At 28.7% G+C, this 12,722-nt stretch overlaps 1 protein-coding gene across 1 annotated transcript in view; it reads right to left on the minus strand.

Annotated features, from left to right (window-relative positions):
* Nucleotides 1-6,284: 6,284 nt before the first annotated feature.
* Nucleotides 6,285-12,722, minus strand: part of LOC113552254 (ATP-binding cassette sub-family D member 1) — a 49,913-nt gene continuing 43,475 nt past the window's right edge. Inside the window, 8 exon segments of the mRNA XM_026955034.1 lie at nt 6,285-6,585; nt 6,661-6,730; nt 6,874-6,999; nt 7,119-7,349; nt 8,860-9,103; nt 10,072-10,237; nt 10,877-10,992; nt 11,944-12,124. Of these exon segments, the coding sequence (XP_026810835.1) occupies nt 6,520-6,585; nt 6,661-6,730; nt 6,874-6,999; nt 7,119-7,349; nt 8,860-9,103; nt 10,072-10,237; nt 10,877-10,992; nt 11,944-12,124 (1,200 nt within the window). The 3' untranslated portion in view covers nt 6,285-6,519.

Genomic DNA, 12,722 nt, shown 5'->3' on the forward strand with positions numbered 1-12,722 from the left:
CGATTTGACGACCATCATGACAGCAGGCCAGTCCAGACAGCTTCGGCTTCAGGAGCGTCTTTTGCGCGATGTGGTGCAGATCTGGCGACAGGCAGCGGACAGCAGAGACCGAAACGCACGGATCGGCGACGACGACGGAATCGCCGCGAGATAAAAAAGGGAGTCAGCGGACAACGACGCAACGCTATCTTCAGACTCTCCTTAAATTTCGTCCCGGCGGTCCCGTCTGTCGTATCTGCATCCGGCGTGCCGACCGGAGTCGCGCACCACCTGATCTTGTAACTTCCAGTCGCTAATCGGCCCGGATGCAACACATGCATCCCAAAGTCCGTCGTACCCCTTTCCACGCCGTCGAAAATCTTCGATGACGTGGAGGGGTGACGAGTGGTTGCATGGTTACACCCGGTGCCAGCCACCCGACTAATTCTCCAAGACTATTTTTTACTTCCTCACCCCTGGCCGTTACAACGTCCTTTTCTATCGGCTCCAGCTCATCGCCGCCAGCAAGTGTGCCTTCAGGCAACGCATCATCATCCATTTTTTCCGGCACAGTGCCCTTCTCTACTGTTTCCTCTTCGTTTGCACCAACCAATTCAATTTCGCGTAACTCATCCTTGTCTATTTTGTCTGGTATATAATTTTGTAATTCTATCTCCACGACGTCAGTATCGATTTCCACTGCCGTCTTAACATCGCCATCTTGTGATTTATCATCGGTCGACAAAGATTCCACTATTTCTGGTACTATCACGGACGTTGTTATTTCTTCCTCTTTACTTGTACCAGCCAAGCCATCTTCGGACGACGAAATTTGTAATTCTATTTTCACGACGTCTGTATCGATTTCCACTGCCATCTTAACATCGCCATCTTGTGATTTATCATCGGTCGACAAAGATTCCACTATCTCTGGTACTATCACGGACGTTGTTATTTCCTCCTCTTTACTTGTACTAGTCAAGTCATCTTCGGGCGATAAACCTTTTAATTCCGTCTGCACAATTCCCGTAAACATTGCATTATCGTCGCAACTAACTTGAGAATGATCTCTGCTAGACACTAACGGTTGCAAGAGTAGATCGTTCTGTATTGCCCGTACATTTTGATTATTAAACAACCGTAGTTCTTCAATAAACTGATCTATATTTCGTGACATTGTTACACTAATAAATATTTTGTCGTTTGTATTGAGAATAAATGTGTAGTATATCCGGAGAATTTATTGTTAATGAGCCTTTAAAATATTTTACGCTAGGTAACAAAAAAATTGAAAATCTCCTAGACAACGGATACAGTATTGTTTATTACTAGCCAGCGACGAGTCCCGTATGTCCGTTATTTTTCCAAAGACCATTATTATATTGTAAAAATGTTAATTATTTAATATTACCCACTTAAGTATAGGTACTATAATATTTTAACGAGAATTTTGATTTCTGTACTATACCTGTTTTATACTTATAGGTGGATCTATTTTTAAATATAACATATTTTTCCGATAAACAAAGTTTTTTTCCAATTATTTTATATTTGATACAATAACGATCGAGTAAAGATATTATTATTTATTATTAATATTATATTATTTTGTAATTTAATATAATTTAAATAATGTATTTCTGTATTTTGTGTATAATACAAATATTATATTACGACTCTTCTGATCCAAACCATTTTACTATTTTTTCCTTAAATTACGTTGCGGCATAAATAGCTTTTGGTTGAAAGATGGATAGATAAATTACGGTGTGGATCCACACGCTCCTCATCACATCAAAAACATATGAAAAAATTCCCAAATACATGACGATATATGCCAGCAATTGGATGTATTACAATTTAATTTAAAATTAGTAATAAAATATTAAAATACTATTGTTTTTTTTTGTCTTCGCGCATCTTTTAATTACCAATGAAAATTTTATAATATAACGTTTAAACTGTTTAAAGTATTGGCATTGAATTAATTAATTTTGTTTTAGCCGTCAACTTTTCTAAAAATTAAAACTATTGAAATAATAATGCTTAGTTTAGCATTAATTTAATTTTAGTTATTAAATAATTTTTTTTCTCTAATTATGCAAGTATAACTTTTTAAAATAATTATTAGACCTTTTATTGCTTTAACTTGTATACTTTTAAATGTTTTGTTTAAATTTATATTATGAGTATCAGAATAAAATTACATGCCATGAACTGAACCGCAAAGAACCGAAAACACTTTAAAACTAAAATTGGTATTTTAGTTAGAGGTCTCATGACGCTTAACAGGTTCTTATTGATTTTAATAGATTAAATAAAATAGATTAATTTTATTAATTGCTTTTCGTAATCTCAAGCTGAGTTTACACTTAGGCCCGCCAAGTCTAGGTTTAGTTTCATAAATTATGTAAGAATTTAAAAAAAATGAAGTTAGGTAAACTGGGTCCGAAATACCGTCTTTGTGGTAAACTGAGTCCCGGATTTGAAAAGGTATACGGTAAACTGGCTTATAATAGGTTTAGTTTCCAAAACAGCACATATTTTCCTTCTCACTTTTACAGACTTAGGACTATCTGTTATGTTAACAACTGGCGTGGTTAAAAATATGCTTTTTTTGTTTTTAATATCTAATATAATTCACTATACATTGTACATACAAATCACGATTAATTAAATTTAATAATATATTATAATATTATACAGATTCAAGTTAAATTTTTTTTTTATTATTCATATTTATTGTTATTATGTATACATAGTAAAAATTTATTTGATATGTTTTTAACGAATTTAAATCTTGAAATATTTTTATTTTCATATTTCAATATTTCTTGTTTTAAAAAAAAAAAATTTTCCATTGTTATTTTTTTCATTTTAATTACTTCTTTGCTACGTATTTTTATATATGTATCTATTTGAATGTATTTAAGTAAGCAAATCGGTAACCGATAATTAATCACTAATTGCAGGTGACTAGTCACTATACGGTACTCATTGAATGTAGAGACTTTTTATTTTTAAGTAGGTAGGTACATCGTCGTTATTTATAAATTATTCATTCGAAAAATATTATTACTCGGGACTCAGTTCACCTAGGACGTTAAAGTTTTCCGGCTTCAATTTACCCAGCCCCAATATCCACACAATTATTTGGCACTCAGTTTACCACTTCCGTCAAAAAATAAAATATATTATTCATGCACTTATATTGCTGTATAAATAAAAATATATAATACATAAACATTCTTTAAAATTGTATTTATGTTTACAGGTAATTGACAAATATATGCCAAACTTAACACTTTCTTTGCTCAATAAATTAACAAATGACAGCCTACCAATTGTATTAATTTAACTAATTTAAGCAACTAGAATTAAAAATCTCAATAGATAATATGTTATTTAATAAAATCAGAATATAATTTATGCATGATGCATCCTTATTTACTTTCAGAAAATATATAATATACCTATTTATATTTATTGTTAAGAGGTGTTTATATTAAGATCGAATTGTCTATTATTTACACATTAATATATTATAATTTCTATGTGCGATTTTTAAAAATAAATTAATAATATATATATATATATATATATATAAATATTTTGTTAGGTCGTTTTAGAATTTATTGAAATTAAAAATAACCTGTTAGAAGTCGTAAAACTTATTTAAAAATATCGATTTTAATTTTATAAGATTTCTGGTTTTAACTCTTGTTCCCGGGTAGCAGACACGGATTTATAGAACAATGGAGCCTGGGGCAAATAGTTAGAATGGGCCCCATTAAGGTAACAAAAAATTTAACAAAATAAATAATCTAAAATATTTTTAAATTGTATAGATATGTAACAGATGAAAAACAAAAATTGTAATTATTACACATAATATAATATTTAAAATTTACGTAAGTTATTTTTATATTTAACCAAAATAAGTATTAAATACTTCATATAAATAATTTATATTTATACATTATTATGAATAATACACATCATTAAGTGATGTATAATATATCTTATTTTAAAACATTTTTTTTCTTGATTTGTCACGAGCAAAAGTCAGTATAGTTTCATTAAAAGCAATCGATGGTAACAAATCATGTTCAGAAGATAATATTATAAATGATTTTAAAGATTCTTGAGTCTGATTAGTTCTTAACTTATTTTTTATGCATGCCAACTTTGAAACTGCCCATTTAGTAGAACAATTTGTGACAGGAATTGTTAAGTATAATCTAATTGTAATTAAAATATTAGGAAATACATCTTTTAATTTTATTTCTTCAAACCATTCTAATATTTTATGCACATTTGAAGCATCAAATGGTGGTTTACTGTGATACCAAGATACCAATATTCTCTAAATGACTAAATTGAACCAACTAATTTTTTATACAAGGTTCTATATTATCTTTATACATAGAAATGAAATGGTCCAAGTTTAAGTTAATATCGTTATCTGGCTGGATATTTAACTTAGTGATAAATAAAAAATGCTGAGGTATATAGTTATATGCAGTTATCCTTTTACCTAATTCTGTTACAAATTTGTCTTCAATTATGATATGTGTTTCTACTCTAAATTTGTCAATACCTTTAAACTGAATTGAATTTTGAGTTCTACACGCGCTAAAGGCTCAACAATCTATAAATAAGAATAAAACCTTATTAGATAAATGAGTAATGTTAATAGTTTAAAATATATACCTAAATCAATAAATTTAATAAGAATTAATACTGGTTAATTTTAAACAGTTATAATTACTTAGCAAATTTAAGATATATTTGATGAAAAATATTGAACAATATATAAAACTAACTTTAGTAGGTACATACATTATTATATTTTTAACTGGTAAATTTTACTTCTTAAAAGATTATAATGAATATTTAAAAACAACTATAGTTTCTTTAGCAAATTGTACTAAAAAGTAATACAAATATTTAGGTTTCAATACATCTGATAAAAAAATGAAGTATATAATCTTAACTAAATTTATTTAACTGAGTTAATAATAATATAGATACTAACTTTTAAATATGAATTTTTGAATAATACTATTCATTATTTACTATTAGATTTACTTAATCGAGTATTACCATGCCTTAACCAATTAGTTACCACTGTTTCATATTCAGAATCCGTCACTGTACTGTTTAAATTATCTTTAATTAACTCTGTAAACAATGATGTGTGGAAATAAATCAAAATTGTATGATCTTAACATAAAATAAGTTATTTTTAATTAGTTTGATAATTTCTGAATTGCCTATGGAAATAGATATGTTTTTCCTTGTGTTATTGCTGTATAAGTCATATAATCTTGGTTTTTAAAATGTGTATAAATATATGGTATAATAAATAGTGAATACATCACAGTAAGTTATTAATTATTGACTAGTAATCATTAACTATATGTTTGAATATCATTGTTTTCTATTGGACATTATATTTTAAAAAAATACCTAACTCGGAAATCATAGAAATTTATTTTGTTGAAGATCGTTATGTTTGAATGTTTTATTTTTTATTTTTTATTTTTTATTCTATCAAGTTGTTTCAATGCATGAGTATACTTTTTTTAAAAATTAATTTTGAAAAAATAATCATTATGAAATATATTATGATTATAAATTTAAATATACAAAATTAAATTATTGAATATGGCGAAGGCATTGAAAAATAATTTGAGAAAGGTATGATTACAGTTAGCTGTTTAAGGTTTTTCAATTTTATAGTGAAGAACTCCTTTAGTTGTTCCGAGTACTTAAGCAGAATTTGTTTAATTGATTTTAAAGTCCAATAAGTGTAATATTCAGGATTTATTTTTTAGTAGTGAAGTTTCTTATTACGCATGAACTAATTGATGACTATTTTTAATACTAACTTCGTTTATAGAGCTAATCTCAAAAACTATTTTGTATTGTCTATAATTTTTGTATGAGTTTTACCGCACCTAACACTAAACTCGTGCATATTAAGAGCGATTTTATTTTTATTGATTTTATCATTTTCTAAGTGCACTTCATTCGATCTTCATATGTAATAAATGAATGAAATAAAAAATTATATGGAAATTTAATGGCAATATCGATAAAATTTCGTAACAATAATTCAAAGATTTATTCATCTTTTTTTATACACATTTAACATAAAATAGTTACGACACATGTATGTAGAATTATGTAGATGATAATATTTTATCTACATAACATATTTGATTCACATCTATACAATTTACATATTACATATAGGTACACTCAGAAATTTAGTAAATCTATGAAAAATAAACATTATATAAAAACGTCATCCTTATTTATATTTTATACATAATAATATTCAAATACATATTATTCTGTTCTCCAGTTTAAATTTATACAAATTGAAGAAGAAAAACACGTACCTACGCAGATCGGTATAGATATACATTTTAAAAATAATAAATTTTATAAATCGTTAAATTAATAATCACATGGTTTTCATTAAAATTTAAAGGTTGGCAAGATATGTTTTCAACGTTTATGATTTTCACACTAAGAAATTCCATTCATTAATTTATCTTTCGGTTGTTCAATCGCTAATATGCCGGTATCTTTTTCCTGGAAATTAAAAAAGACAACAAAGAATAATCAATACAGTGTTTATTGACACGCAAAGTAAGTATAATATATTACTTTTTGTCCTAGTGTTGAAAGTTTCCACCCGCCTTCACCATCAAAGTGCAATATGTGCGAATGGAATTTCCTGAAACGAAAAAAACGAGCAAATATATAATGCTTTTGTCGATATTATTGTCAGTTGTAAATAATAAAATTATAATAGTAATAATAATTTTAATTAAAAGTTTTCACTAAATAATCATATATGAATAGTATAATGAACTTTACCATAGGGACGGCCTGTGGGTGATGGTGAGCAGTGTGATGCCGGAGTCCTTGGCAGACTGGTACATGTCACTTTCGACGTCTATGCTCACGGCACTGGTGCATTCATCCAGAAGGGCAAATGACGGTCTGAAAATGCAAGTAACGGTCATAATAGTATACAATTGTTGCGGTTTTTTACGTTCTGTTCGAGAAGGGACTGGGTAATCGAATAAGATCACATTTAAAATTTGCATCGTAATGCTCACTTGTGATAAAAGATTCTGGCAAAGGCCATCCTTTGTTTTTCGCCACCAGATAGAACATCTTTCCAGTCGGCAGTCGCGTCCCAACCGCCTTCTCTCTGTACCAAATGGGACAGGTGGACTTGGGCAAGGCACGCCTCCAAGTCTTGTTCTGTAATGCCTTTGGTCAGCATGTCCGAAAGAGTGTCTGGGTAAATTACTTGTTCTTTCAGGCTTCCTATTGTCATGTACGGCCTACAAATGCACAATATGAGTACCACTGTTTCATTGGTTATGTATTAAAAAATAATTCGTGTTTTACACTGGTGATCGAGCACAATGCACTAAATACATTATATTATAATATATAGTGCTACACGAAATATTGACTGGTTAGTATAACAATATACGTTTAGTAATATTTATTATTATAATGTTGGACGGTTTATATGAGAAGCTCAATTAGTCAAATTTAGGTTTTTGGTATATATATATAGATAGTTACATTAATTCTGTGAGCAATGTTAAGAAGCTACATTGAATACAATGCTGTAAGTATACAATTATACCATTGTATTTACATGTAAGCTTTTTTTCCATTCATAATATAATATGTTTGACAATAGTCAATAAGTTATATTTTTTATTTTTATTTTAAACATTAAATAAAATCAATAATAATGAAATATGATATACACAATATCCTCATTCTTATACAAAAGACATGTGATAATATAATGTTATATAATACTTTTATATGTTATAACAGAAAAGTCATAAGTCAGAATGCCAAGGACATAAGTCAAAAAAAATATGCCAAGTCATAGCTCGTGTAGTGAGGAAGGGACAAATTCATAAGATGTATATAATATGCAATAATATAATTAAATTGGATACGTTTTTGTTGCTGTAGTCTTTTGAAAATGTGGTTAGTTATGGTGATGTAATAATGTTCAATTTTCTATTTTGTATATTAATACATATTTTAAGTATGTACCATGGTATTTCAAATTTTAACTAGTTAAAATCACAAAAAATGATTGTTATGTGGTAATAAAAATAAGGGAAAGGTTAGATTCCGCGTCACATTACTTTGGTTATTTCAATTTCGTAAAACTATAGCATAAATTTGTCTTTAAGTCTTTGATGAAAACAATTTAAATACGCTAAGAATTTATTTAGGCATACGATTAACCAAAATTATTAATCTATATATATATATATTATATACATAAACTTTTTTTTTCTTTTAATCTATTTTAATATCAGAAGATGATCACTACATCGGACTTTTACTTTAGTTATTGTTTGACATTTATTGTTAATTTCATTGTATATTTTATCATATTTCGCATAATTTTAATTATGTTTAAAAATCATAACATAATTAAAATAATTTAATAATAAAATGATTAAAACGTGATTAAAAACACAAACGGTTTTCCAGTATTCTAGAAAGTAGGTATCTATCCTTCATGACTATTGAGCCATTTCTCTTAGGACCCATCAATTAATTACTATTTTATAGGTATAATCTATCGCGTTCTCAAATACTACTGCTCGGACAGCGAATCAAAGCAGCAGCAGTAGCATCAGCAGTAGCAGCACTGTCTACAACAAACGTATAGCATATAGTATCCGTGTGTTACGCTCTAAACTACATAGTACATAATATTAAAATGATCATGATTATTATTTTTATCAACAACAGGTAAGTATAACGGCAAGGCTATATTGCTTATATATATATATATATACTTTATACCTTTGTGGTATGTAGAACATGCAACAGTTTGGCGGCCTTATTAGCGTGCCTGCGTAGACGGGCCACAGTCCACTTAGGACCCTGAACAGAGACGATTTACCGCATCCGTTGGGACCGGTGATCAGCAGGTGTTCGCCGGGTTTCATCGTCATCGTCAGACTGGACACGACGACGTCGCTATTGGGCGTCACTATGGGCACGTCGTACAGCGATATGCTGCCGTCTGGACTGTTTTTTACGACGCCTGTGAACAATACGTCAAAGTCGAGCTATAAGAATATTTGTTTAATACATAATGTCCAATTTTTGTCTAGTCAAATTATCAGCTATGTCCCCATTATATGTTTTTGTTCTCAATGTCGTTTTGTCCATTCATTTTTAAGTCTAATTTAAATATTTGTCCACTGTGACCATTATTTTTGAGGTACGATGTAATTTTATACACTATATTTTATAAATTTATATAATTGTTATGAGACGATAACGAAGATTCTCTAATATTTTATGATTTTAAAATTTCAAAAACTATTTTTTTTTAAATTAATTGTAGTCTAGACAATAACTAACATTTTAAGATGATTATTTAGAAAAATAATGAAAGTTTTTCAATCATGATATAGTTACAGATAATTTTCGATACTACCGTCAATTAAAATTGAACATCGAAAGTAGATTGTAACCTAAGGTATTTTTTTTTTTATGGGTATGGTATATAAGTACCTACGCAAACGGACAAATGGTTCATAATATCCGTTTGTCACATCACATCTTGTACATCAGAATTTAAACAACTAATATTATATGACGTGATAAGTTTTTATTTAAAAATGTTTTTACGCGAATAATTATTATTATTGATCCTGTCGCTATTTTTAAAACATCAGAACACTGATACAACCGGTATTCTACCACTGGTTTGTATAGTAGCGTCAAAAATTTCTATTGGGATATGCGGTGACCAAATACACGATTTCAGTCTCGTTTCATGCGAAAGCGAGTTAACGTGATAATATACGGGGAAAAAATACCGTTACGACGCTGGATAGCGCGTCACCTCTTTGAAAACGGAACTAACTTTTCTTTCCAGTGGAGGACTACCTGTTCGAAACGAAAAACAATCCGACCGAATATCGTTGTAATATTACTGTTATTATTATTATTATAATGTGTCTATTCGTATTCTAGTAGACCAGTACAGGAACAACGTCTTACCTCTGATCACGAGTTGCCCGTCTTTGTTGTAGTGCAATTTCGGTAACGTCTTGTGCACCTTTCCGTTGTTCAATCCGTTTCGACGATATTTGCACTTGCTGACGTCGTTGAACACGTCGAGCATAGCGCCTACCCTGTACGTGTAGCCAGCGAGTTCGACAATTTCCTAAAAAAAGATTTTAATAAAAATAAAGAATGATTTTTTCTTCGTCGTTACGTCATCGTTGAGATTTTATACTCATAATAATAATATGGCAGTTTTATATCCGTGTGTAGTAAAATTTATTAGAAATATAAAATAATATTTGCCGTGTTTAAAGTAAAGCCAATACACATAATTCAAAGATGACACTTTTTTTTTCATTTTTTTTGCACGATTTTTTTTTTAGTGGTTTGTTAAAAACGTAATAAATGACATATTTTTTATTTGGTTTATACGACGATATTTATATCAGGTTTATATATAATATATAATGTTTGGTTTGACCGTGGAAAAAATATATTTTTTTTTCTCATTGCTTGGGTAATTGGCAAAAATAATTATATAATGCGATCAAAAGCTATGTACGTTTATTTACTTTTAAAGAAAATTATTAATCAACTGCGGATTTTATGTGTAATTATAATAGTTCCTTAAAATATAGAATCCTATATTTTAATTATTTTTGTGCTGTAAGTTCCAAACTACATAGTTTATCATTAATATTATTCAATACTATTTATTTCCAAGACGTTGAAATTATTTCATTACACTATTTTATTATATACAAGATGAACGACAATATTATTTATAAATATTATATACCTTATACGAAGTCATTAATCTCTCGACAGCATCGGCTCCTGAAGCTAGCAGATTTCTCGCCGTAGTCAAGTATTGAGTTCGCTCGCTCACTCCTCCGTCCGGAGAATCGTTGAGTTCTAAAATTAACAAGCCAAACATAATATTACTTATATTAATAATATTTTAATATAAATCTATATTACATTAAAAATGCTATATATATATAGTATTATATTAATGAATTAAAGTATGCTATGATATAGATAATAGTATATTATAATATGATATATTAAGATCCTGTGTTGTTTTCGTATAAAGTATTCATGTACTTAGGTAAATATTTGAATACTGCGCGGCTTTTGCTAAACATCGATAATAATTGTTCTACTTTTTGTAATAATGATTTTTAGATATTTTAATTTTTCAACCCTTTTATTTAACACGTATTGTCAAGTAAAACATTTAGTTATAACAATTGTGGGAAATTGATTTATTATTACAATTTTTAAAGCATATTTTATATTCCAGACAAGATTTGAGTGGCTGCAACCTGCAAGGAATAAATCGCGGGTTGAAATTTTACTACTTCATTAATTGCAATATTAAATGCTTATATTATATTAAAACATAGAACAAATTAGAATTTTTAAATACTTTGAATGTTTTTCTCATACACAAACATTGGCTATTAACTGATGAAATGCATGTTATACACAAAATAAATACATTTTTTTATAGCCGCATGCCGCCTTAATAAAATGTTTAAAATAATTCTGTGTGGGACGTTACATAATAGATAATTACATGAAAAAGTGTTCCCTTAACACGTTTAAAAAAGTCAGTAAATTTAAAATATTATTATCGTTCATACTTGTGTGCAGTATGAACGATATATTTCCCGAATTCCGGACCTTAACGAACTAATCGTTAACCGCGATATTTTTGGACAAGAGCTTGTTCAGGTGATTTTGTGTGCAGTTTATTAATACATTGTGAAATATCGGAATGAGACAACTTTTATTGTAAATTATTATACGTATTCTATGACATTGAAAATTAGTGAGTAACCTAGTGCACTACCCTGGTACACGTTACCTGCTATCTTGAGCTAGTTATTATCGGTAACGACACGACCACCATTCCGGTTCCGCTCCATACGTATTTCATGAGGAACTGTTCTAGGACGACGTACCACAGTCTTTGTGAGAATATTGCATTCATGTGTCGGACCAACGACTGATAAGCGTTTTGTAAATGTATCATTTCCACCTGTACAGAAAATAAAATAAAAAAGTGTTATGATAAACGAAAAAATTACCTTAAAAAAAATCAATCAATGAAAGCCACGAAGACTAAAATTATTATACGCCAAAAAAAGAACCACACAAATAGCTTATAAATTAAATATACATTTTTCTTTATAATGGGCATCGGCATTTTAATAGTAGAATATAAGATTTTTTTTAAAAATTCCGATTTTATGAATAACAATATGATTTATTTTATCACAATTTATTATTATTCTTAAGAAGTCAGATAAATAGGCTGATTAATAAAATTATTTCAAAGATTATAAATACTAAATTTTTATTGAAAATTATCTTTTATATCAATTCTAAATGTTAATTATGTTTATATTCAAATGCATATATTTTTCCTTTTTAAGGTAATTATTACCTACCTTAATATTGGTACACTTTACTTTTTTCTTGTGTTTTTATTTTAAAACAAATTTTTCTAAAATTGTTTCCTATACATCCTAACTTGTTTTAAGTGAAAAGTTTAGTTGTACCTATACAAACTATTGTAAATATAATTTATAAAAAAACGTCATCGCCATGAATACATATTAATAACTTATTAACAC

Source organism: Rhopalosiphum maidis, chromosome 2 (genome assembly GCF_003676215.2).
Source record: "Rhopalosiphum maidis isolate BTI-1 chromosome 2, ASM367621v3, whole genome shotgun sequence".
NCBI classification, from domain to species: domain Eukaryota; kingdom Metazoa; phylum Arthropoda; class Insecta; order Hemiptera; family Aphididae; genus Rhopalosiphum; species Rhopalosiphum maidis.